The sequence below is a fragment of the Pungitius pungitius genome, chromosome 7 (assembly GCF_949316345.1).
Source record: "Pungitius pungitius chromosome 7, fPunPun2.1, whole genome shotgun sequence".
In the NCBI taxonomy this organism is placed as follows: Eukaryota; Metazoa; Chordata; class Actinopteri; order Perciformes; family Gasterosteidae; genus Pungitius; species Pungitius pungitius.
The window spans coordinates 398,456-420,651 of NC_084906.1; the positions used below are offsets into that span (position 1 = coordinate 398,456).

At 43.2% G+C, this 22,196-nt stretch overlaps 1 protein-coding gene across 3 annotated transcripts in view; it reads left to right on the forward strand.

Moving 5' to 3' along the window:
- Positions 1–22,196, forward strand: part of nlgn1 (neuroligin 1) — a 187,816-nt gene that overhangs the window by 78,091 nt on the left and 87,529 nt on the right. For all 3 annotated transcript variants that reach the window (XM_037468705.2, XM_037468707.2, XM_037468709.2), the window contains one exon: positions 2,094–2,246. In XM_037468705.2, the coding sequence (XP_037324602.2) occupies positions 2,094–2,246 (153 nt within the window). The remainder of the gene's footprint in view (positions 1–2,093; positions 2,247–22,196) is intronic.

Below are 22,196 nucleotides of genomic sequence, written 5' to 3' on the forward strand. Positions count from 1 at the left end.
TTCAGCAACATGCGTGTTAAAGCATGGCGAGGTATGTACAGCCAAGCCGCAGATCGCCTCTCACGGGACATGCATTGTCGGGAGGGTCAAGGGGAAAGTGGGAGTTTCCCATCAAGAAATGGGAGGGGATGGGTAAAGTGCGCCTGATTATGTATTCCACGTTATGCACAGAAACCGCCCAGGAAACCGATCCTAGAAGCAGCTGTAAACCAGAATGTGGGTTTCCTCACATATGCCTCCTGGTGCAATGGAAGCCGTAATCAGAGCCAGACGGTGACATAGGCCGAGGAGACGAGCTGAAAAGATTTTTATCACATGGATCACACTTTTTCAGTTGAGTTAACAGGAAATCATGAAATCATAGATCACATCTCTGACTCAGCGCTCAGAAAGGCACTGGTTACCTGATGAAGAATCACAGCGTGCGCTTTGGCCGTGGCGTTGTACCGTACGTTTCCAAATGTACGTACATGAGGGCCTGTATGTTTACTGTTCTCCTTTCAGGACACTTTGCCTGAAACAAGTGCCGTTAAACTGAGTGTCATATTCTGAGGTGTAGGGCCACTCCCCGGGCGCCATTGATCGGCTGCCAGCATCAGCATCATGGCCATGCCATCAGAATCGCCTTCAGCACCATTACCCTCTCTTCACCAACATCATTGTCATGTTTGGCATCTGCATCATCATCATCATCATCATCATCATCATCATTGATATCAAACACCTTCCATCCTCCCTGCTTCACACTGTACAACAACACGCTGCCATAGTCCTTCTTTTTTGTCCTGACTGTGGAAGTCTTCCAGAGGACAGCTATGACGTAATGTAATGATGGAAGGACAAACGTTTCACTCAAAGAGAAGGAAGTTTCACCTAAATTTCATTTCCCTTTAGATGTGTGTTTTCTTTTAGCCCATTTCCTCTTGCCAAATGAGTTTTTTCCTCAGGCTGTGTGTATTGCATTGGGATACGTTGGTAAGAAACTCTTTTCCCGATTTATAGACACACTGTAACATTTAGTTCCAGTCTCCAGTTTCCATAGAAATGTGTTCCTTTCACTTAATTATAACAGTGACAGGAAGTGGAGGGTAAACCCCCTGCTTATTATTCTAATAGTCTTTACTACAATTATAAAAATCCTCAAAAAAATGGTTTCGTTGCTGGATTAATATCTAATTGGCCGTGGACTCTTGATCTGTCCCTGTATGACGGGATGGTTAGGACGCCATGTGAAAAGCCTTGTCTAGCAGATGCAGCAGATGAAAGTGACAGCTTGGTTTGAACGTGGGTAGCAGCGTGCTGTTGGATCTCTGCATCCGGCCTCCATTAGAACCTGCAGCCCTCCTTTCTTCCATTCCAATCAGGCAGTTATTCTGATGCTCTCTTAACCACAACCTCATTTTCACACATTTCTACACATGCAAAAACATCGCCGTGGTAACAGAAATCCACCTCCACCTTTCTCTGCGACATAATTCATTTTAGTATGGCAACTCATCATCCACTGTATATTTTGTTTAGCTACTGTAATTACACTGGATTATATCATTTTTGATTTTCATGTTAGAGAAAAAGTGAATTACCATCCTCTCTTTTAAAATTCTTTTCACTGTTCAGTTGTTAGTTGTGTTTTATTCCCCCTGCTGCCAGTAAGCTCACATGCATTTATATTCACAATGTTCAGGCACATTCCCGACGGAGCCTGAACCTAAACTTTTATACCATTTACATGATTTAACAGTTTAGATTGCCACTCTTGCATGTTGACAGTCTATTGGCTAGACGAGAATATATCCAGTTTCATTAACACCTATAGAGATTTAAAATCGGGTAATAAATGAATGCAATTTCCCAATGAACACAACTATGTCACAGCCTTCGTGTAGAAAAATGAGTGGTTTGACGCCTCGAACTAACACGGTCTTTGTGTTAAAAAGCCAGTGTGCCAAGATTAAGTTTCAAATTAACAAGGTGGCTAAAGACCCCTTAAGTATTGGAATTTCATCTGTAGCTGTCACATTCATTATGTCATCTAATCAGTCCTTCTGCCTTCTCCACCTCCCCCCCTTCCTCTCCCCCCCCCCCTCCCCCAGACATTAGGGAGAGTGGAAGCCCCAAGCCAGTGATGGTTTTCATACACGGGGGCTCCTACATGGAAGGAACTGGGAATATGTTTGATGGCAGCATCCTGGCCAGCTATGGAAATGTGATTGTCATAACTGTCAACTACCGGCTGGGCATCCTAGGTAAGGAACCGTCTCTGCTGTGTGACACACATCCACTGTTTCCATGTTGGAGCTCTGCTTTCTCTCTGTGCCTCTACTTTACTGCTGATCCCCTGGCTTAGGCCTTCAGGGGAAGCTTTTTCCTGCTCCCTTTGCATCTATTCGTGATTCCATGTGCTGTTGCTGTTATTTTCCTGGGACTTTATCTTAGCATCAATGCTAATCTGGGTCTTTGTTGTTTCTTTCTTCCTCCCCTTGTTCCATACCCTTCATCATTGGTTTTTCCCATCTGCTGCTGCTGGTGATATTTGAGAGAGCTCAGTTTGGTGTGATTCTTATTCTTTAACATCTGCGTTTCATTTTGTTCACTCTGGATGAAAACAATTTCAATCTCAATTTTTTGGATTAGAGTTGCCCAAAAGATACTTTTACCCAAAGTCTGGATTTGAATCATTTATATTTAGGGCTGTGCCTCCTCACCCTCATGTGTAACAGTGTGAAGTTTGGACTGTCAAAGTACACTCTTTTTAGCTCTTCATCATGTTTCCTCACCATCAGTCAAGAAGGCTGTCAAACAATACTGTCAAACCCATTTCATCAAGCCCTCACGAGTAATCTAATGTCGAGGATGATTGACGTTCTAAAATCATGATGATTGATTTAATATCTCCTTTTATTTTCACGTTGTACAAAGAAATGTCGTAGCGACAGACATATCCTCGTAGTCTACTCAACATCAAAATATTTGCTGAAATATCTTTTCTTTCTTTAACTGAACTGTACAAGAACACAAACTGGGATTCTCCCGGTTACTTTTTATGCATCTATTCTCCTTATACTATACTATACTATACCGTGACATGTCTCCTCTGATCTTAAGTCATTTTTCTCCTCGTCAGATAAGTAAAAGCTAAATCATTCCCATTCTTTAATTATTATGCACATGCTGGTTGTAAACTGCCATAGGCCTCATGGTTTTGAGGGAAACTGTATCCCTGCTGGTTGAGACCTTCTGTTTGCTCTCTATCTGTCTCCCTCTGGGCAGTGGACAAAGGGTACGACGTTGATGTGCACGGTGAGAAAATCCCTTGTCTAGAGCTAACGCTAGCTAGCTCGGTTGGCAAGGTGCAGCGTAGTTCACATGAACTGTGATAATGAATAGCATTCAACAAACGAGAGCTTTAAATTAAGCGATACAGACTTTGACAAGTTCAATTTGGTCATGAATCAATATTCAAATGTCACCTAAATGATGATGTGGTGTTGATTTATTAATACATTTGCTTGACTTACTAGTTCAGGGAGTAGTTTGCCTTTACATGCCGTGTTGTCAGGTCAGCACATTTTGCAGTGGACTCAGTGCATGTACTACTGTACCACTCCACAAATAATAACACATATCACCACATAGATCTACTTTTGAAAATGACGCTTGGTGTGGTGAACTTGTCAGATGACCCCACGCCTACCCTGAAAAGAATGTGCTTCCTAAATGTCTCAAGGCGCAAACCAGGGCTGACCATAGATAGGAATGAATAAAAGATTGAAGGTGAAATTGATTCACAAAGAACCACGAGGTATTTAAGTTGAGGTCCTGCACCAAAGACCAGGAAGCCGTGTAGAGTCTGTCCACACGTTCCTTCATGAATAACCTCCAGCCGGCTGGTCATCCTCCGTAGGTGATGGCGTGCGGTTGACCTAACCCAACCAGCCATTGCAGGCCCTGTTCACTTGGAGAACCGTCTATGCTGGCACAATTCCCTCCTCTAGCACTGGTGATTTTTTTCTCCTCGGCTTAGTGGGTGTTTGTGTGTCTGTGAGAGTGAGCACTTGCAGGAAGTCATTAGTGGCTTTAAATATGCATTGCTTCTGACTCAAAGCTGTATTTATTGTTTAAGGGCCTTGGCTGCAATATATCTGGCCATGTGCCACATATATAGTATGCTACTAGTGTGTGTATGTGTGTCTATAATGAGATAGGACTTGTTGGTTTGTAAGGGGGTAATCCGTTTTAAGGTAGGTTTTGTTTAGTTCTATCCCATATCACCTAGAAAAATATTCAGATGAATGATGAATTGTGTTATTCTGAGGGACAACAGAAGGTTTGGACTTATGTCTGATGTTATATGTCTTGACTATCCAAAGCTCTGTCCCAAATAGCATAACACCTGGAAACGTGACGTCAATACTGGAGGGCCTCAACCTAGCATTCCTTCTAATGTCCACCAGGAGAAAGTGACTCCTTTCCACTTCTTACTTGATTAACTAGAGTTATGTTGTTTGAATGTTGTTGCCCTTCTGACTGACCGGCATGTGTCACAGTGTATGGGAGCTCCTATCATCAGTGTATGAATGAGAGTGAAGGATGACATGCAAGGATAAAGAGCTTTGAGTGGTCAGAAGACTAGAAAAGAGAAATACAGGTGCAGTCCGTTCATCATCAACTGTTTTGACGCTTTAATAGTAAATCCAAATAGGAATAGTATGGCTGCACAAAGCAACATAGTGGTTGGTTGCAAATGCCTATACATGAAACCAGTAAATACACAGGACCTGTAAACAGCGGCCTGTGCCTTTAAGGCCCGTACAGTGTTGAGTTTGCTTTGGCCCAGCCAAAACCTTTAATCATGCTGATTGATGAAGTGCATTTCCCTGACTCAAACCTTCTCCAAATACCTCTTCCATTCCAGCCATACATCAGCCATTCAGCCAATTCATCAAGCCTCTGATTGTTTTAAGATATACCTGACCACTAAAATATCCATTCACTGCATGGGCACTGCTTTTCTAACTGGGCCCCACTGTCAGCGCCACACTCACATCGTGCAAGAGAAGAAGAGACTGAACAGGAAGGCTTGACTCCTGAAACAACATGCAATCAGAGCTGCTATCGGAGCATTGTCTATTGTCTCTCTCTTTATTCCTCTACGTTCCTTGGAAAATCCCTTTTCAGTTAGTCTTGGTCCCGCTGCCTAAATGCTGACGACTAGTATTTTAAGGCTTATTAATGGATTCCTCCAGCAAACAAATACCCAAACAATTTAGTTGTACTATTCTTTGTGTGCCTCTGTGGCTCCCCTCCTTTGTTGCATCCTTCGTTGCTAGTGGTTCAGAAACCCATGGGCCGCGTCTGACTAAGTGCTTCACTTTAATCTTGTTCTTCACACGAGTCTTTAATAGAGGCTAATGATTCCTTTCCCTCCAAACATCTGGATTTATTCTATCACTCTCGCTCCCTCCCTTTGTACTATTGTTGAGATAAGCTTTCTCTTTAGCAGATAAGGACAGAATTTTTGGAATTATTGTGTGCACAATATGAATACTACGGATCTTTTTGGTTAATATCCTCCGATAACACAAAATATTCACTGAGACCATTGCCGGTGAATATTGCTCTCAATAGTGGGTTTTATCCCCAGTTGTGAGAGATCAAAAAGTGAACTGAGATGGCTGCTCTCCATCACTTGACTGGTTCAGTCTCATCAGTATTTCACAAAATGCATTAAATCATCATCATCATTAAACCTTTATTCAACCAGGAGTCCCATTGAGATTACAAATACCTTTTTTAAAGAGAGACCTGGTTTCTATGCAGCAACATAGAAAACACATAGTTACAGACAGAAGTAACCTTGATAGTAGTGTTGCTGTGCAATAAATGCTACCAATCCAATTGGGGTTGGGAGAATTGTACATCTTCATATGCAAATACTGGTTATGGCTGTGGTGTTAGATTTCTGTTTCTACCCAAGATATTATATGTCGACGGGTTCTAAAGTGTGTGTGTGTGTGTGTGTGTGTGTGTGTGTGTGTGTGTGTGTGTGTGTGTGTGTGTGTGTGTGTGTGTGTGTGTGTGTGTGTGTGTGTGTGTGTGTGTGTGTGTGTGTGTGTGTGTGTGTGTGTGTGTGTGTGTGTATCATCAGTATTGCCATGTTGCTGGGTTGTTTCCTCCTGTAAATTAGCCGAGTGAAGATCTGACATTTCCTCAACTGTTTTAGGGCAGAGGGAGCTTTGATCAGTGGACATGCTGCACTGAAACATACATGCTGCAATATTTCCTACTTCATACTGTCATACTGCCATGCCAAAACCTACCACTAACACAATTTGTTTCATTTCCTTTCCTCTCTTCATTGTATTTAATACATTTTCTCCATAATGCAATAAACATAAAACATGTTAAAGTACACACATATCAGTAGTTTTGATGGGATATGTAGCAGTAAACCTCAAACCAAACTTAATCTGATAACATTTTATAGAAAACGGCTTTTGATCAGATCTATTGTATGTATGAAATTGCCATAGTATTCAGTATTCTCCAGTAAGAGTGCTTCAAATGTAATGGTTGTGTTATTATATGTTGTTTTATGCTTTGATTTATTTAAATTTGACTACATTCTGTCCGTTATCAGCATGAAATATATTTATAAATGCTTACAACCTTGGTGAGAAAACAATGTGGCCCTTGTGATAATCTCTAATGTTCTGAGAATGTAGACCTTATATGAACATGTAGCTATCCTAACTAAAATGTAGCTGTTTTTGGTCAATGGTGGGTTTGTCACAGCCTTGTGGGCCTGATGCCGTAGTTGTTTCCTGGTCATTCTGTGGTTCTCTTTCAGCCCTCACTTGGTTTGTTTGGGTCCTGCTCATTTATGTGTCCCTAGCAGAAGGATTTGTGAGGGGACTGCAATGTCAGTAGAAGTTATTCTATGCTATGCTAACGGTGATCTGGCACGTTAAGAGGTGGTGTGGCGAGGCACGCAGCAGCTCTGCCGATGCGTTGGTGATTGGATGAATCTGGCCGAGGGCTGGACAACAGATGACGATCTGAGCAGCCACGAGACGGAGCGCCAGGCATCTGTGGTCAAAACTTTCACCACATCCCACCATTCCACCATGAAATCAAGGATATGCATGTGTCATGCACCATGTGATGCACATAGCCAACGCTGCTTTCCAATGGATAATTATGAAAATAATTAATGCAAATACAATTGTTGCCGTTTTCATTCGGCCCTTTATTGCAGAAGCCATAATGGCAGACATTGATTTGGAATAAAAGGTACCAGTGCTCCACACCTGCAGGCTGCTAAACATGCACATGCAGAGTTGAGGTATTTCAGGAAAAAGGAATTTCCAGACAAAACAATCCCATTTAAAGGTCCACTTATTAATTTCAATAGCCCATGTTGGCTCAGTGGTGAGCACAGGCCTTTTTCATCACAACATGGATGATTGTATTGTCACAGTACTGTGAAATAATAACTGCTACATAGCTTGCACGTCACTAATCAATCGCCATGACAACTGAGCAAGCTCCATCTGGTGGCGAAGAAGCCGAGTCTCAGGGAAAGAGTCTGCATTCTACTGCTTCTCCGTGTCTTACAGTAACTATTTTATATTACGTTGGTGGTCATATACATATACAAAATTTGAACTCAGCATTAACCCCATGTAAAAATGTTGTCCGCAGTGGCTTTCTCTATAGTACTCCCACTTACCAGGCTCCAAGAGGCCAACTGATTGGCGAGAGATGAAACGGGGGGGATAAAGGGTCCAATGGAGGTATAGGTTGAGTAGGTAATGAGAGGAGATCCTTCCACACCAAGGTATTACAAGGCACCTGCTTATATCTGTGTGTACACCAAACTCCCTGTGTCTCCCCTGTGGCTGTGTTATTTATTAATCATTGCTTTGGCCCCAGCTTGTGTGTGAACGCATGCAGGAGCATGAGTGTGAGCATGTGTGTGTGTGTGTGGTCCTGCCTGTGTCAGTGGGACCGGGCTAATGCAGCAGATGTAGAAGGAGGATCAAAGCATGTGCCATGAGACACCTCTGATCTCTGCAGATTACATAAAATAGGGGAGTGGACCGGTCCAGGCACAGAACAACTGTCTTATGTGTGTGATGAGGTTCTGAACTGTCCCGTGCTATGTGGCTACATGGCCTACAGATGTGTTCGTTCGATTTAAGTTATAGTTAAGTTGTATTGGCGAGTTGTTCCTGTGTCTAAAGTTGACTTATCATGAGGGAGATTTTAAAGTGTTCAGCCTAAGAAAGGGAAATTGGATGATTTATACCAACATTTAGTATTCTGCAGAATGATCCAATATGTTCTTGTCCAAAGGTTGTAAACAGCACACTAATGACTCCTTAATGTTTTCACAATTAATTATTCCTTCTAATTTGTCAGATGCAGAGCCTGGGTCAGTGGTTTTAAGTATTGGGTTTATAAGCCCCATGTTCCATTCTAGTATTAGCTTGGCATCTCTATCTATATGATGAATATCACTCTACTTACACTCGTTAAATGTGCACTGGCAAAAAGAAGCGACTGCTGTGACACTGGGTGTCTTAGAGTGGGTTGGTCAGGGATGGCCTGTGACCAATGGAGACTGCCTTGATCTTTGCACTGCATCTGTTGGTCCGAGTCCCTAATAAGGACAAAGAAACCCCTGAGGGCCTCATACAGATATAAAAGGCTGCCAGCTGTATCAACGGTAGATGCCATGTGGAGCTAACCCAGTGTCAGAGAAAGGACTCATCCATAATTATAGTGCTCATGCTCAAGGGGCTGATGGGAGGTTTTCTCAACTCATCAGCAGCCAAACGCTCAAAATTGCAACACAGTTTAAATTCAAATATATCAATATCAGAACGGTATGCCCCTCTCAAAACAGATTCCCATCCAACCTGCCAGCATTACCCAGGGCCAAACCTTTGGCTGATATGGTGCCACTGAAGCCCCCTGGATCCAACAGCCTGTTCCTGTTGTCCTGGGACGCAGTGGGACTTGCTTTTGTCTGCCACTGTCTTGCTCTCTTTCCAATCGAGGCGTTTCACTGCATAAATACTCAATTTTACAGAACACATGTGCCATATTGCCTCCTCGCTTTGTTCTAACACAAATCCCATAATCCTCTCAAAGGTCAGCCCTCTCTTCTCCGTGGTCCCGCTCTCACCACTCGCTGTGTATTCATTTGTTTCCCCCAGATGGAAATAATAGAGCAACAAGGAGAGGCTGAGGAGGCAGGTAGAATAGAAGGAGGAAGATTCTCTTGTTCCCGCTCTCTCATCTCCCTCAAGTATCCCATTATCTTTTGTTGTCTGTTTGTTTTTCTCTCATTTGAATTCAGTTGAAGGGTTTATTGGCACACAAAGTATTTTCAAAAGCTAACAATCATCATTTTACACTGACACTATTGGTTTTTTAACTTTAACTGTTATTTTATTGTACAGAGATATTCAATATATGTATTTAAAGAAAGTTTTGTTAAATGAATTGTTCACTGCAGGAACTCAGCAACGTGTGGTTACACCCACATCAATTATTGTAAACTCTCCCCTTTCACCCTCATGTGACTGTATGTTCCAATCACAAGAAAGGAAAGATAATCAAATGATATCTTACTGTCTGCAACAAAGCATAACAGTTCTTTTGAGTTCTATAGATATATTAATCAAGGATATTTAGTTCATGTAATAAACAAAACCTTTAGTAAGTCATGAGCAAATGAATGTATCCATAGATTAGTTATAATGTACTACTAACTACTGCCATGACATCACACAGACACATTGTTGTGTCAGGTCCAACCAGCGACAGGTAGAAAGACATCTTGCACATGCTTGGTGTGACCTGTGTGTGTGTGTGGGGACGTACATGTTTATGTATTAGGGGAGACAATTGGACTGAACATCTATAAGCGCTGCCCTTGCAGGTTCATAACTGGCCCCGAGGGAGCCATGAACTGACCGTGGTGCTGAAAAGTAGTGTGTGTGTTTGTGTTGGAGTAAGGTTGTGTGTCCATAGCCTCTCTGATAGAGGAATGAAAGCATAGGAGCATTTCATTCACTGCCCCAGGGAGACCTTTCCACTGGCATGCATTTATAGACACTTGCACTTTAACCGCTGCTGACCCAGCGTATAGATAGAGTGTAGCCTTGAGCAGAATGCATGAAACCTACATCATTTCCAACCATTACTGGCTCGAGCTGTGCTGGACTTATACCCCTAAGACCCAGCTCAGACTCAGACTTATCCTCTCAGTGCCTGGTGGCATTCAAGGCCAACACAAGACTTTCCTTTGCTGGCAATCAGAGGCCAGCTGGCAGAAATTGCTCTCGTGATACTGGTGAGATGATTGGCTCATAGAGACACATTCCATTTGTTTTTCTCTTCTTATAATTATAATTCATTCTTACATAGCTTCTTTTTCATATTGGGAGTGACAATAACATTAGAGTAGTTTTCTTGCAGTTGGACAAACACTCGTACACACAAACACATGTGATCACACTCTCTGGACATTTGGTATTGTGTGTAGCATATTGACTCTCGAGCCAAAAGTAAACGCCATTTCCAGATATGTGCTTTCAGAAATCATAGAATAATGAAATATAAAAGCAGCCACAAGGTTTTGTTCATGTCACGCATCAATATAAAGCTATATTGATTCAACTTTTTAATCAGTACCACTGAAAATCAATCTGCCTTAAATATCCTGTGAGCTGAAGACATGTGCATTGTGGCTGTGGCATGTCTGGAAGCCCTCAGGGTGCCTTCAGGCTGCCTAGTAAAGCAAACCATCGACCACTACATCCGTAGAGAGATAAATTACACAAGTGTAACGATTGTGCCTGTGTTTATATGGTGATACGCCAAATAGCCTCCAACCACTAGGAACCCCACGCACACAGACACACACATGCATAGTAGCATTACATGTTTAGAATGGGCAAACGGCGACTGGTTTCTTACAGAGACCAAACTCACTGTCTCAAGTGTTTGTTACAAATAACATATACATATGGAATCATAAACAGGAGGACTGAGGGTGAGGGGCGAGCGCGTCGCCCTTCAATCAGAGGACTGGTCCGACACAAGGTCCTGCTAATCAACATGTGGATGTGCCCTTGGGCGTGATACTTAACCCATTGCTCCTGCAGCTGACTGGTGGGAAGGTGGCGTTGTGTGCGGTAGCTGCTGTCGTCACTGTATGAACGGGTGAATGATGACATATAGTGTTGAACCTTTGAGTGGTCGAGAGACTAGAAAAGTGCTGAACAAGTGCAGTGTATTTACGTATGGGAACTTTTCCAACTCAAAACCATTTTTGAAATAAGCGCTTGTGTTTGTTGCGTGTGCATATGGAGCTCTGTGATTCATAATGTTAAAGCCATTACAAGTGACACATGTTATTAATCACTGTCACCCAATTCTTTTTATCAGTACCCACTGCTGTTCCTTAATGAGCCATCCACATAGAGGGCCTCTCATGCAGGCGAGGTGTTGCTGGGAGATAAGTGACTTGCTCACTGTCCCTCTGAACCACAGACGCGTTCAAGTCAGCCTTCCATCTCCGTCAAGCAAACACATACAGCTGTTCACCGTGTGTGTGGAAATTCATTCAATTGGAAGGGTGAGATCGGAATGTTTGGAGTTTAGTTAGTGAGTGAACTATGAAGCAACTCACATTCTACTTTCTACAACTAAGGGCACTTTTCTAATTGATAACCATACTGTATGTTAAAAGCTGACAACGTCACCTGTTAACAAGTTATAAAGCAGAATGTTCTACACTCTTTAGGACAGTTAACATGGAATGCTGCACCTATTTCAGGCCACTTGTGTACTAGCTGTCATTCCTTATATTGTTCTAGTGAACGTTGAGGTTTTCTTTTAACAAGCCTTTACATTTTTAGGAAAATACCATCATTGTGAATTTTTAAATGGTCTCAAGTCTAGAAAATGTCATTTGGTTTTCAGAGGTTTAATATTTGGTTGGTTCAGCATCATCAGCTTCAGGTAGACGGTCCTCCCTCTAACGCCGACCTAGCTGAACCCACATGTGAGAGAAACTTTTTTTAAGGTGCAAAATAATTCAAACAGGATAAACTGACAAACCCCTACTGTAAGAGAAGAAAAGTGAAACGACTCTTTAGATAAATCGGTAGGATCTGTGTGGCTCATAGAAATGCTGCTGCGGCTGCAACTCGTTCCTTTTGGCTGTTCCTTTGGTTCTTGCGTCCTGTTGGTTTTAAGTATCGGGTCCAGTTGTGTGACTCGCCACGAACAAAAACCACGTACACCGACTTATAGGTGTAGAGGGCACACAGAAATGTGTCTCCTACATATGCAGTTAGTTGTGCTTAATCTACATTCTATTTGGAAGAACTACTTTGGCACTGGGAGGAAATGAGCTTAAACTGTAAAGGTACTTGACACTGTCCAAAATAATCAGAAAGAAAAAACGACATCTGGAAGTGCTGATGTCTTATTATAAGGTGTGAAGGCTTATGCATTTCAAAGTGCCCTGAAGTCCAGGGCGTACTTGGAGTCTACTTGTTTCTCACTATAGCTGTTCCCACAGTGACAGCCAGTGAAAGACATTTGGCACGGTGCGATCTAGTTGTCAGAGCTGCATTCCCATTGGAGGGATTGTGATTGGCCCCGGTTGAAGGAAATTGATTTAGTCGCTTAAGTCTGCACATGTAGTGTTCTCTGATATCATTGGGTTGAGAGAACACAAGTCATTAGAGAAATATTTAGTATGATTAGTTGTTTGGACATGTAGCATGATAGAATGATGAATTATACAATATAATATATCTGGATCGACAACCTGTATTTTAGTCTCAGTCCAACTATTTAAATGATGATTTTAACCTGCTGCAACCCTATTCAAATTGTAGCAGCAAGAACTCCCCTTTCAGATTTAGAGTAACATGGTTGTATTTACTGTTTTGCTTGTTCCTTTAGTCTGGATGGTGCTTAAAGCCTTCAGAGGACGTGGTCCTGCTTGGAAGCTTTCCAGTCCTCCTGTTGTTGGCACAGTGCAGATAGTTGTGGTGTGTTCTATGGACCAGATGGCCTGTGAACAGCACCGCAGATTCTTCAGACAATCACAACTACATGCATGCTTTCCGTAATAGAGTCACCTCGGAACTCCCTCTGTCTGCATATCTATCTTCTCCTCTTGCATCTCAACATGGGGTTGTTGCCCCAGGCTACAGACCTGTGTAACTTGACAGCTGTTTATCCCCCACCGTCAGGCTCGTCTGTATATGCCTACTGCCGTGGCCTCAGCCTCTTTATGGGACTCATACAATATCTTAGTGCCATCTCTGCTGTTTAAAATCACAAGTGCAGGTTGGACAGCACACCTGTTGGCCTGTGGTCCTTCTGCTTAGGTCCCTCCGAGGAGCACTGCCATGGATGTGTCCCGTCTGATGCTCCCTTCATGTCCCTGCAGCGGCTGGAGGATCACAACCATAGTGTTGTGAAGGGAATGACTTCTTTCTGAAGGTAAATGTTAAAAACTCATTTAGTCTTTCAACCGGTGACATGCATTGATACATATTGTCAAAAAGAAACATTTGGAACGATGCTGTTATCGGTGTGAGGGCAGTTTGGTCACACGTGAGCTGTGGGATCTTACAGTAACAGTAATTGATCTGTCACTGTGTTTGTGGGAGTTGGGTTCCTTAAGGAATAAGCAAGCAGGTTTTAGTTGCATTTAAGAAAATGTTTGGTGGCATAAGCCTTCAATATTTATAGTTAAACATGCTCAGACTATTAAAAGCACAGGATGAAGACAAGAGGGACCCCAAAAGAAGTTCCATTTTGGTACAGGATGAACAGATGTCTCCGTGTTTCAGTCAGGGATGATCCTACAGAACCCCCCCACACCTCCCTGCCTCCTCTCTGTCTCTCCCTATCATCTCACATTTGTCATGCTCTCTTGGCTTATGTATTTTTAAATGCAATTTTGTCTATTCAGATTTAACAGTGAAAGATTGTTTTCATTAGCGTGTGACAATAAATGGGATATTTAAACAGCCGACTGGCTTTTCAATTTCACATGTGGAGCGCCAGGGACACGCTAGGTTCATAACAGCCACCAGTAGGAGGAGAGAGAGCTGGGGAGGGGGGGGGGGAGGAAGACCCCACAGAGGGCTGAGGATGCAATTGAATTCTATTGAATTCATTTCATTTAATCTGAAATTACACATTTGCCTGAGAGGGCTTTGCAGTTTGTTCACATACGGCCTCCCCCGTCCAACAGCCCCCACATCTCCACAGGAAAGAAGGGAAGAAAACAGAGGAGGGATCCCTCTCTCGGGCTGGATAGACTGCAATGCATGTCATGTGTACAGAATGAACAACGTAAAATATGTTGTATTGTGACATGCATGTGACATGCATGATTTAAATATTGAGAATGGTAAGCTAGGCGTACGGCACAAGCACTGTTAGACGTAACTACAATCAGATGTGAGGTGATGGTCACAGTTTGTGTAGCTACTCTTCATTACTCATTTTTCATTGGTAGCAGCTAGGAAGCGTCCGATCTGCCCTGTAATAACATGTATTGCCTGCACGCCTCCGATAAGCTCCGTTTATAGAACACAAGGTGGATCACAGAGAAGAAGTCCGGGCCAAAGGGATCCTGGTGCAGCGCTTTATTTAGCCATATTTGGAAATGCTCCACCAGAGAGGCTTCGTTGTTCCTGTAAGGGCAAATTAAGCAATCCACAAGTGTTCTTTGGAGTGTAGAAAATCTAATTTGATCTGGCTTTATATCTGTGCCAAGACAGTTACGCGGCAGTGGGATCGTTCCTGTGGTGCAGATCCCAGTGTTTGCTTAGTCCTTTTGCAGCCAAGACACATCAGAGAGTTGGACAAATTCAACCTGACCGCTGTTGTCTTTACCCAGATGGACTGGTTATTGAGTCACCAATGCTTCTCCATTCTCTGAATATGTGTGTCCACTCCTTTGGAGGCTGCAAACAATAGACATGAATAGACAAAAATAGACATGGGGTCTTCAGACTGGCCAAATGAGTCCTGGTTTGTGTGCTGTTCTTGTTGTTCATTAATGGGGCTGTAGACATGGTTCTTCCTCTTCATCCTTGGTGGGGTGTGGGTGGAGGTTGGCGGGGCCGAGGGAGCTGGTCCAGTCCAGGATCCACTCGAACAAGTTCCGTCTACTATTTCTATCAATTCTAAAACGACTTTGTCTACAGCTTCGTTCCTATTCATCCTTCTGATTTGTGCTTCTGTTAAATACATATTATTAGATATGTTAATGTAACAACAAAAACAAATATACTATAATATAATATCCGTGGTCTAGGTGGTGCAATTGCTTACCAAAGGGCAGCCACAGCCTGTAGCTCTGCACATCTCCCTCTAATGAGGTCTTGTGACCTGTTTCTCATACGCACCCAGATAGTTGCAAGCTTGAAAAGAGAGGAAACGTGAAACAAAATGCAACTCGCCTCAAGTTTGGACAAACTTTTAGCTGTCGTTGCTGTTTGTGTGTTCTGCTCTCTGTCTTTGATGCATGAGGCAGGTTGTTTGATAGAGACATGACAGCCTCACACAGTGTGTGTGTGTGTGTGTGTGTGTGTGTGTGTATTGACAGCTCCAGATTGCTGTGAAACGCACAGAGAGAACAGTCTATTCCCTTTTCAGTCTGAAGCGCAGGCAACATCCATCACCACTGACAGAGAGAGCGGGAGCAGGCGGGGGGGGCGGGGGGGGGGGGGGTGCGAGGGAAAGAGCGGGAGTGACGGGTGAAGGAGTGATCTTAATTCTGAAGGGAACTTTTTTTGCATTTAAAGCTTGGATACACATTATAAAGGTGGGAGGAGGGAGGGGATTTTTCATGACCCGCAAACCACCCTTATAAACACACACACACACACACAGCGAACAAGGCTCTTCATTTAGTTTTCAGCTGAGTTAGCCATGCTTCTGGGGGGGTGCACACAGCCCTCTCTGCTCATTCGATGTACATTCATCCCGTCTCTCGGCCCTTCGCTCACTTTCTTAACGTCCATTCGCTTTGACTTACTACATTTTTATTCCCCCCACTTTCTTTCCTCTGTATCCTTCTACAGCTCATCCTCCTCCTCCTCTCCCGCCCACACCCCTTCATCCCGCCTGCTCTTTTTATCTGATTACAACTAGAGTTATACGTTGCTCATGCTGATCTATATAGTTGTCTATCCTACTTACAGAGGCATCCATCAGATGACACTGGCCTGCGTACATCGAGTTGTGTAGGGGTGGCTGGTGTAGGATTGATGGCTCTCACACTCACAAACACCCACACAGGCACTCACAAAGAGACACAAAGCACGGGAGCATAGACACGCACAGCATTTACACTTGCAAGTGTATGATGATGCAGATCTGTGCACGTGTACAGAGACGCACACTCACAGCTCAGATCTCCCCAGCGACTTCCTCTGGGAAATATAAACCGCGTAGTACGACTCGGCGTTGGAGGACTTGGATCAAAGCTGCAAATGTATCGATAAAAGTGGGTTTTAATCAGTACAAACCTCATGATGAAATGTAGCCTTTAGTGGGGCATATCATTTCATACTCATGGTCAATAAATAACAAACACAGACTTGTTGACTGCTTAATAAGATCTGGGGAGTGAACCAAAGGATGCGGGTGACTTTCCCTTCTTGGTCTGGCTAAACGAAAGGCTTCTCTATGACTCATGGGAGCTCTGTGATCCGGCGCTGTCCCTCCACGTGTCCCCACAGGACCCTGAGGAGATGCTGTTTCCCTGCTAGTGGCCCCGCTGCGTTTAGGAGTCTGCACATCCACTCCACGGCCCATAGCTGGAGGGGCCGAGGACGAGGAGAAGGAGTGATTCCACTCTAATTCTGTGCTCTTGACTTGAAGAGATTGGCCAGGCAATAATTGCAGGACCCTTTGCTCGGGGTAAATCAATCCAAACGAACAGGCCTGGGTGACGCGTCTCCTCTTGACCGACTGTGTTCCTTCCCACTTGTGATTGGCTCAATCGCTCCCCTGGTGCTCAAGTGACTGTTGAATGGGCTTTAGAGGAGCTGAGGCACACACTCACATACATGACAAGATGTCGAAACCCACACCAGCACCCAGATAAACACATAAGATGTTCATTTGAAATAGTTGTTTAAGCAATGGCCTGAGGCGTGTTATGCTGAGAGACTCCAGGCCAGTACTTAATAAGTGTTCATGATGTCTAAAAGACATATTCTAAAAGGCTTTTAAACAACATCCTCCCCATCAGAAAACCGGTGCATTTATCATGATCTTGCCCACATGTAAACCAGTATCCAGTTAATTATTGCAACATATTGCTGATCATATCTACTCTAAAACTCCAATTATTTTATTTCATTAATAGGAATGTCTTCAGCTCTATTTGATAAATGTGCTTATTATTTTGAATGCTTTTGTATTCATCAATTCTTAAGCAGAACGAGACAACTGTCTTTCAAACAATACATTTTTTCCTTCTGAAAGTATAAGGACAAAAAGCTGTTGAGTACTAAGTACTAAGAAAGATTAACGAGATATTTGCTTTTCAATGAGATTTTAAACATGGTCAGATACAGATACAACAAGCTGTGTGATTGTGGGTGATGTTCATCCACACAGTTACACAGGGAGGAAACACCATTCATTTCATTCATTCACCTCCACTTATGGAAGGCAATATTTAGCATTTAATAGGTGGAATATGCACTTAATCAATCTATGCAGTTTAATGAAGGGCAGCATTTCGTTGTTGCTAAGAGTACATTTAAAAAACAACAAAATAATTAATGGAAGAAATATATAAATAATACAAACCATGGATGAAAATTAATTAATTTCTCAGCATTTAGTAATATAAAATGAAGATGGATGTTCTATAATAATAAAGTCTTACTTCTGTTCCAGCAGAGAGAGACAGACATCCTGCTGATCCTTGTAGTCCATCACAAGCATTGGCTGGTCCATTGTTATGTCTTTTCACATAATTGTAGAGCGTGAGTTATTACAGTAATAGGAGACCCCTCCATATTGTACCAACTGATTTTCCAGTTGCATTGAGCTCTGTATTTGTGGATGCTAATTATTTTTCCATTTGGATCTCGCAGTGCGCTTCTTCTTCTTCTTCTCAGTCCTGTGTCTGTTTAACCAACTTACAAACGTTGTGCTGCCCTGATGTGTGACCAAATGTCACCAAACAGCAGTTAAACTGCTATAATACTACTGTACTATTAGACATAGAGGACATTTAAGATTTTGGAGGTCTGGTTATAACAGTTATAACAGTCAACACAAAGCACAGCGGGCTAAGGGGGTCCAAGCCATCCCTGCCCTCGGCCCCCTAAGAGGTTCAATGGGCCACAGCTCACAGCGCATAACACGCTGCCAACAGGATGTTCTCTGAAAATGGAGTTGTAGTTTGAACCTTGTCAGATAAATACAACTTAAAAGCACAGTCACTTTGATGTGGTGTGCTAACTGGCTTTGACCCTCTCTGTCCAGCCTGTAGCTGGCTGTGTTCACATGGTGCCTCGCTCTCCCCTCAGCCCCCATCTCTCTGCTGCCCCAGGTTCATGTCATGCCATTACGGGATTAATATAAGTCAAGGGTTAGATAAAGAGCAGTGGGAGGGAATCATTTTCATCCCAGTTTCTCGCTGCTTCTCTGTCTCCAGAAGTGCTTGTAGATGGGGGGGGGGGGGTAGCGTTGCGGCTGCGCCGTAGGACGCTGCGCCAGCCAACTCCATCTCTAATCCTGTTTCCTCCTTCACACGCTCCATGATCAACTACTTTGGGCTGCATCCATGCTCTGAAGTGGTCTGAATGAGCTATTTCATGCATGTTGTTTTCTGTGTTGTCTGCGCCCTCAGTGACGGGATGTGTTGTGAGATAGTGAGCGCTTTGGTTAGCAGATCCAACAAAATGCATAGTGATGATATATGGGCAAGAGATGCAGACACACACACACCCCAGAGGTCGTTGCGGGAGTGCGGTGCATTACTGTGATTGAAGCCGATAACGCACCAACAGACTCTGTGCTGTGTCCCTTCTAACCCAATCACAAATCTGCTGATGGCTTGGCCCGCCATCTGTGCTCCTTGGATTGGATGTGGAAGTGATGGATGTGCACTTGCACCTATTCCACTGAATTATTGTGCCCCTCTGTAGTCTTTAAGACAATAACCTGTGGTCATTTTTCACATTCTGAGGCCAGTTTGTCGTACTGGCCTCCCTTCGCCTGCATTCATTAACTCTTTGATGCAAAGTTGAAATGCAATAACAGTGTTTCATAGTTGGGGGGCAGATGTATGGCATCATACACTTTTTTTATTCCGTGAATCATGCCATGCTGCAGAATTCACACATGCATAACTGACTGCAGAAGATAAACAGAACAGGTATGGACATTTTATGGCTAGGTATATGTGCATCAGTGTAATGACACTGCTGTTTCCTATGCTGTAGTGAGTGACCTGATCATGGGACTAACTAATTGAATGGCCTATTGGCGTCAAGTGGGTTTATAATGACGTAGTGTAGGGAAACTTGAGGACTGGTAGAGAATGGTTTTCACTGATTGGTGATGTTACTATTAGGTTATAAGGATAAATGAAGTTTAGGCGTAAATTCAGTCAGGAAGACTGGAGAAGCTACGGCGCCGCTGTCTATGGGGGCGTGTCATAAGCAGATTCGGGGCGGAGGCACAGTTTGGTAAACCAATCACGGCTGGGCTGCCAACGTTAAAAGCTGAACTCATCTCTGTTGCTGTCAGTTGTCATTTCAGCAAGCACCAGACGCAACACGCCCCCCCCCCCCCCCCCCCCCACCTCTGACACCTCCAATCAGCAGGGGAATCCGGCAACTCATTCTCTACCACCACCACCACCAGTGTCTGGACCCCCAAAGGGGGGGATATGCCTCATCTGACCTCGGCATCCCGGCCCCTGGTTAATCCTACGGCTGGATGGAGTCCAAGCCCCAATGAACTTTGCACTTTGGCTAGTGTTAATAAATCATTGTTAAAAGTTCAAAAGTCTCTCCTGATTAAAATGAAGCTTGATTTGAAATCTAGGACTCCTAATTTGCCCCAATAACATGTGGCTGCTTGGATCTTCACATTTTGTAAATCGTTGTATTTTTAGAAGCAAAAACATCTATCCTGAAATTAACTTTCTACAGCTGGACGTTCATTGTTGACCTTTGGAAAATTCAAGGAAAATACAATCCTTGAGGTGGCAATGTATATATGGTAATTTATGTTAAAATGTCCCACTACTCCACAGAAGTATGTCATCTAGACAATGTCATGAAGATTTGTCAAGACATTTACTCTAGATTTCCTTTAAAGAGTTGTTCCCCATTTTTCAAATCTGTTGCTTTTCGAGCATCATGTATTGGCCATTTTAAACTAATGATTCTTTAAGCGAACACATCTAGTGACCACTTGAGATGTAGTGGTCACTACATTGAAATGATGACTTTACAAGTAGTCCATGTGATACTATGGAGCATCCTTGTTGTACTGCAGATGAAGGCCGAGGAGTGGGCCAGCTCCTTGGTGCTATAGCTGAGGGAAACAACATTTTCCAACGTGGCCACTTTTTCAGAACAGTGTAAGTGCATTGTTTTGGTTAATAGCTAGTGGGAAACAAGATCATTTATCAATAGAATTCTTAACAATCATTAAAATAAGTGAATTAGGTTGATCCCCCTAAAGAGGGACCAATAACCCATCTATAAATCAAGTCCTATGATTGATATTCACTCGTTAAGAGCCAGGCAATGAACGTTTCAGTCGGTACACGGTGTTTGCAGCCAGCATCACAGAAAACTGCTCCTTCTAGTTTAATAGGGTTTATTAACTTCCAACAATGCTAATCTGAACAATACCATTTGAAATCAACCAAAAATATTTACAAAAATCCTAATATCTAAACAATAAAAACATTTGTGCATGAGGGGGGGGCGTGTGTGTGGATCGGAGTGATATTATCAGCCACAGTGAGTTGCAATAGTGGTTAACTTATCACACCCTCATGCAATTTGGAAACTGGGTTCCTGTGTTCTGAGTTACAAGTTACAAATTGATCTAGCCAACCAACAGAATATCACAGCAGGGGGGGGATGCTGTTGTTACGCAGCGTTTAGCGGACTGTGGGGCCTGGACACATCCCAATGACACGCTAACCACAGAATGATATACACACACAGCACGTAGCCAAGTTTGGCAGTTAATAAAAATACACAATTGCTTGTTAAACAATACAGTAAACATCAACATAGAAATAAAACACATGCTCATCTAGCTTCTTCCCAGACATTGCCTTGCTTTGTGTTGATAGGGTCAGCTTTGTTTTGTTGCAGGGATCGACTGGGGATCACGAGGACTGTTGGCTTTCTTTGTGACGCAACAGTTCTTCGTGCTCTTTAACCGCTTTCTTTCTCCTTGAGCTGCTTAGAACAGGAGTGAGGACTCTGGGAGCCGGACCTCTCTGGGGCACCTAGAACAAGGGTCTCACCAACGAGGTTGGGTCCGGGAGGCGTTGGATTGGAGAGGCCTAGCAGCTGAAAGCTGGAGAGTAGCACATTCATTGTTAAAGTGTAGGGCATGAGATGGCATGTTTAAATGTGTTTTGATAATAATAAGAATACATTTGCCCTTCCTATAATGATTTGTATTTTGCCAGGATACAATTCAGTAAGTAACTGTTGAAGTTGATCCCATTTAATGACATGTGAGTATCATCCATACCTTGGTTTTCTCTGACAGTTTATTTCCATAATAAACTGCTTGCATTTCCCATGACAATATCAATTACATGCCTGTGTAGCGAGTTGGTGTTTGCCATTCCCATGACTCAACACGACATGTGCTGTGTTTAACCCCACTAACAACAAAACGCCACATAGCTGTTCTTTTCCTGCCACTTTCAGACGAGCCGTTCTCCCATACAGTATATATTTGTGTGAACGTGTGTGTGTATTTGTGTCTGTAAGTGTGTGTTTTCTTTCCTTAGCATACGATTGTGCCAGTATGTGAGAGGGCCTGTGTAATATGCACTGCAGAGAATAGAAACATCGCTCCAGTAACTTGCTGCATAATTCTGGGTGCCAGGGGAGACTCTGCTGGATGGG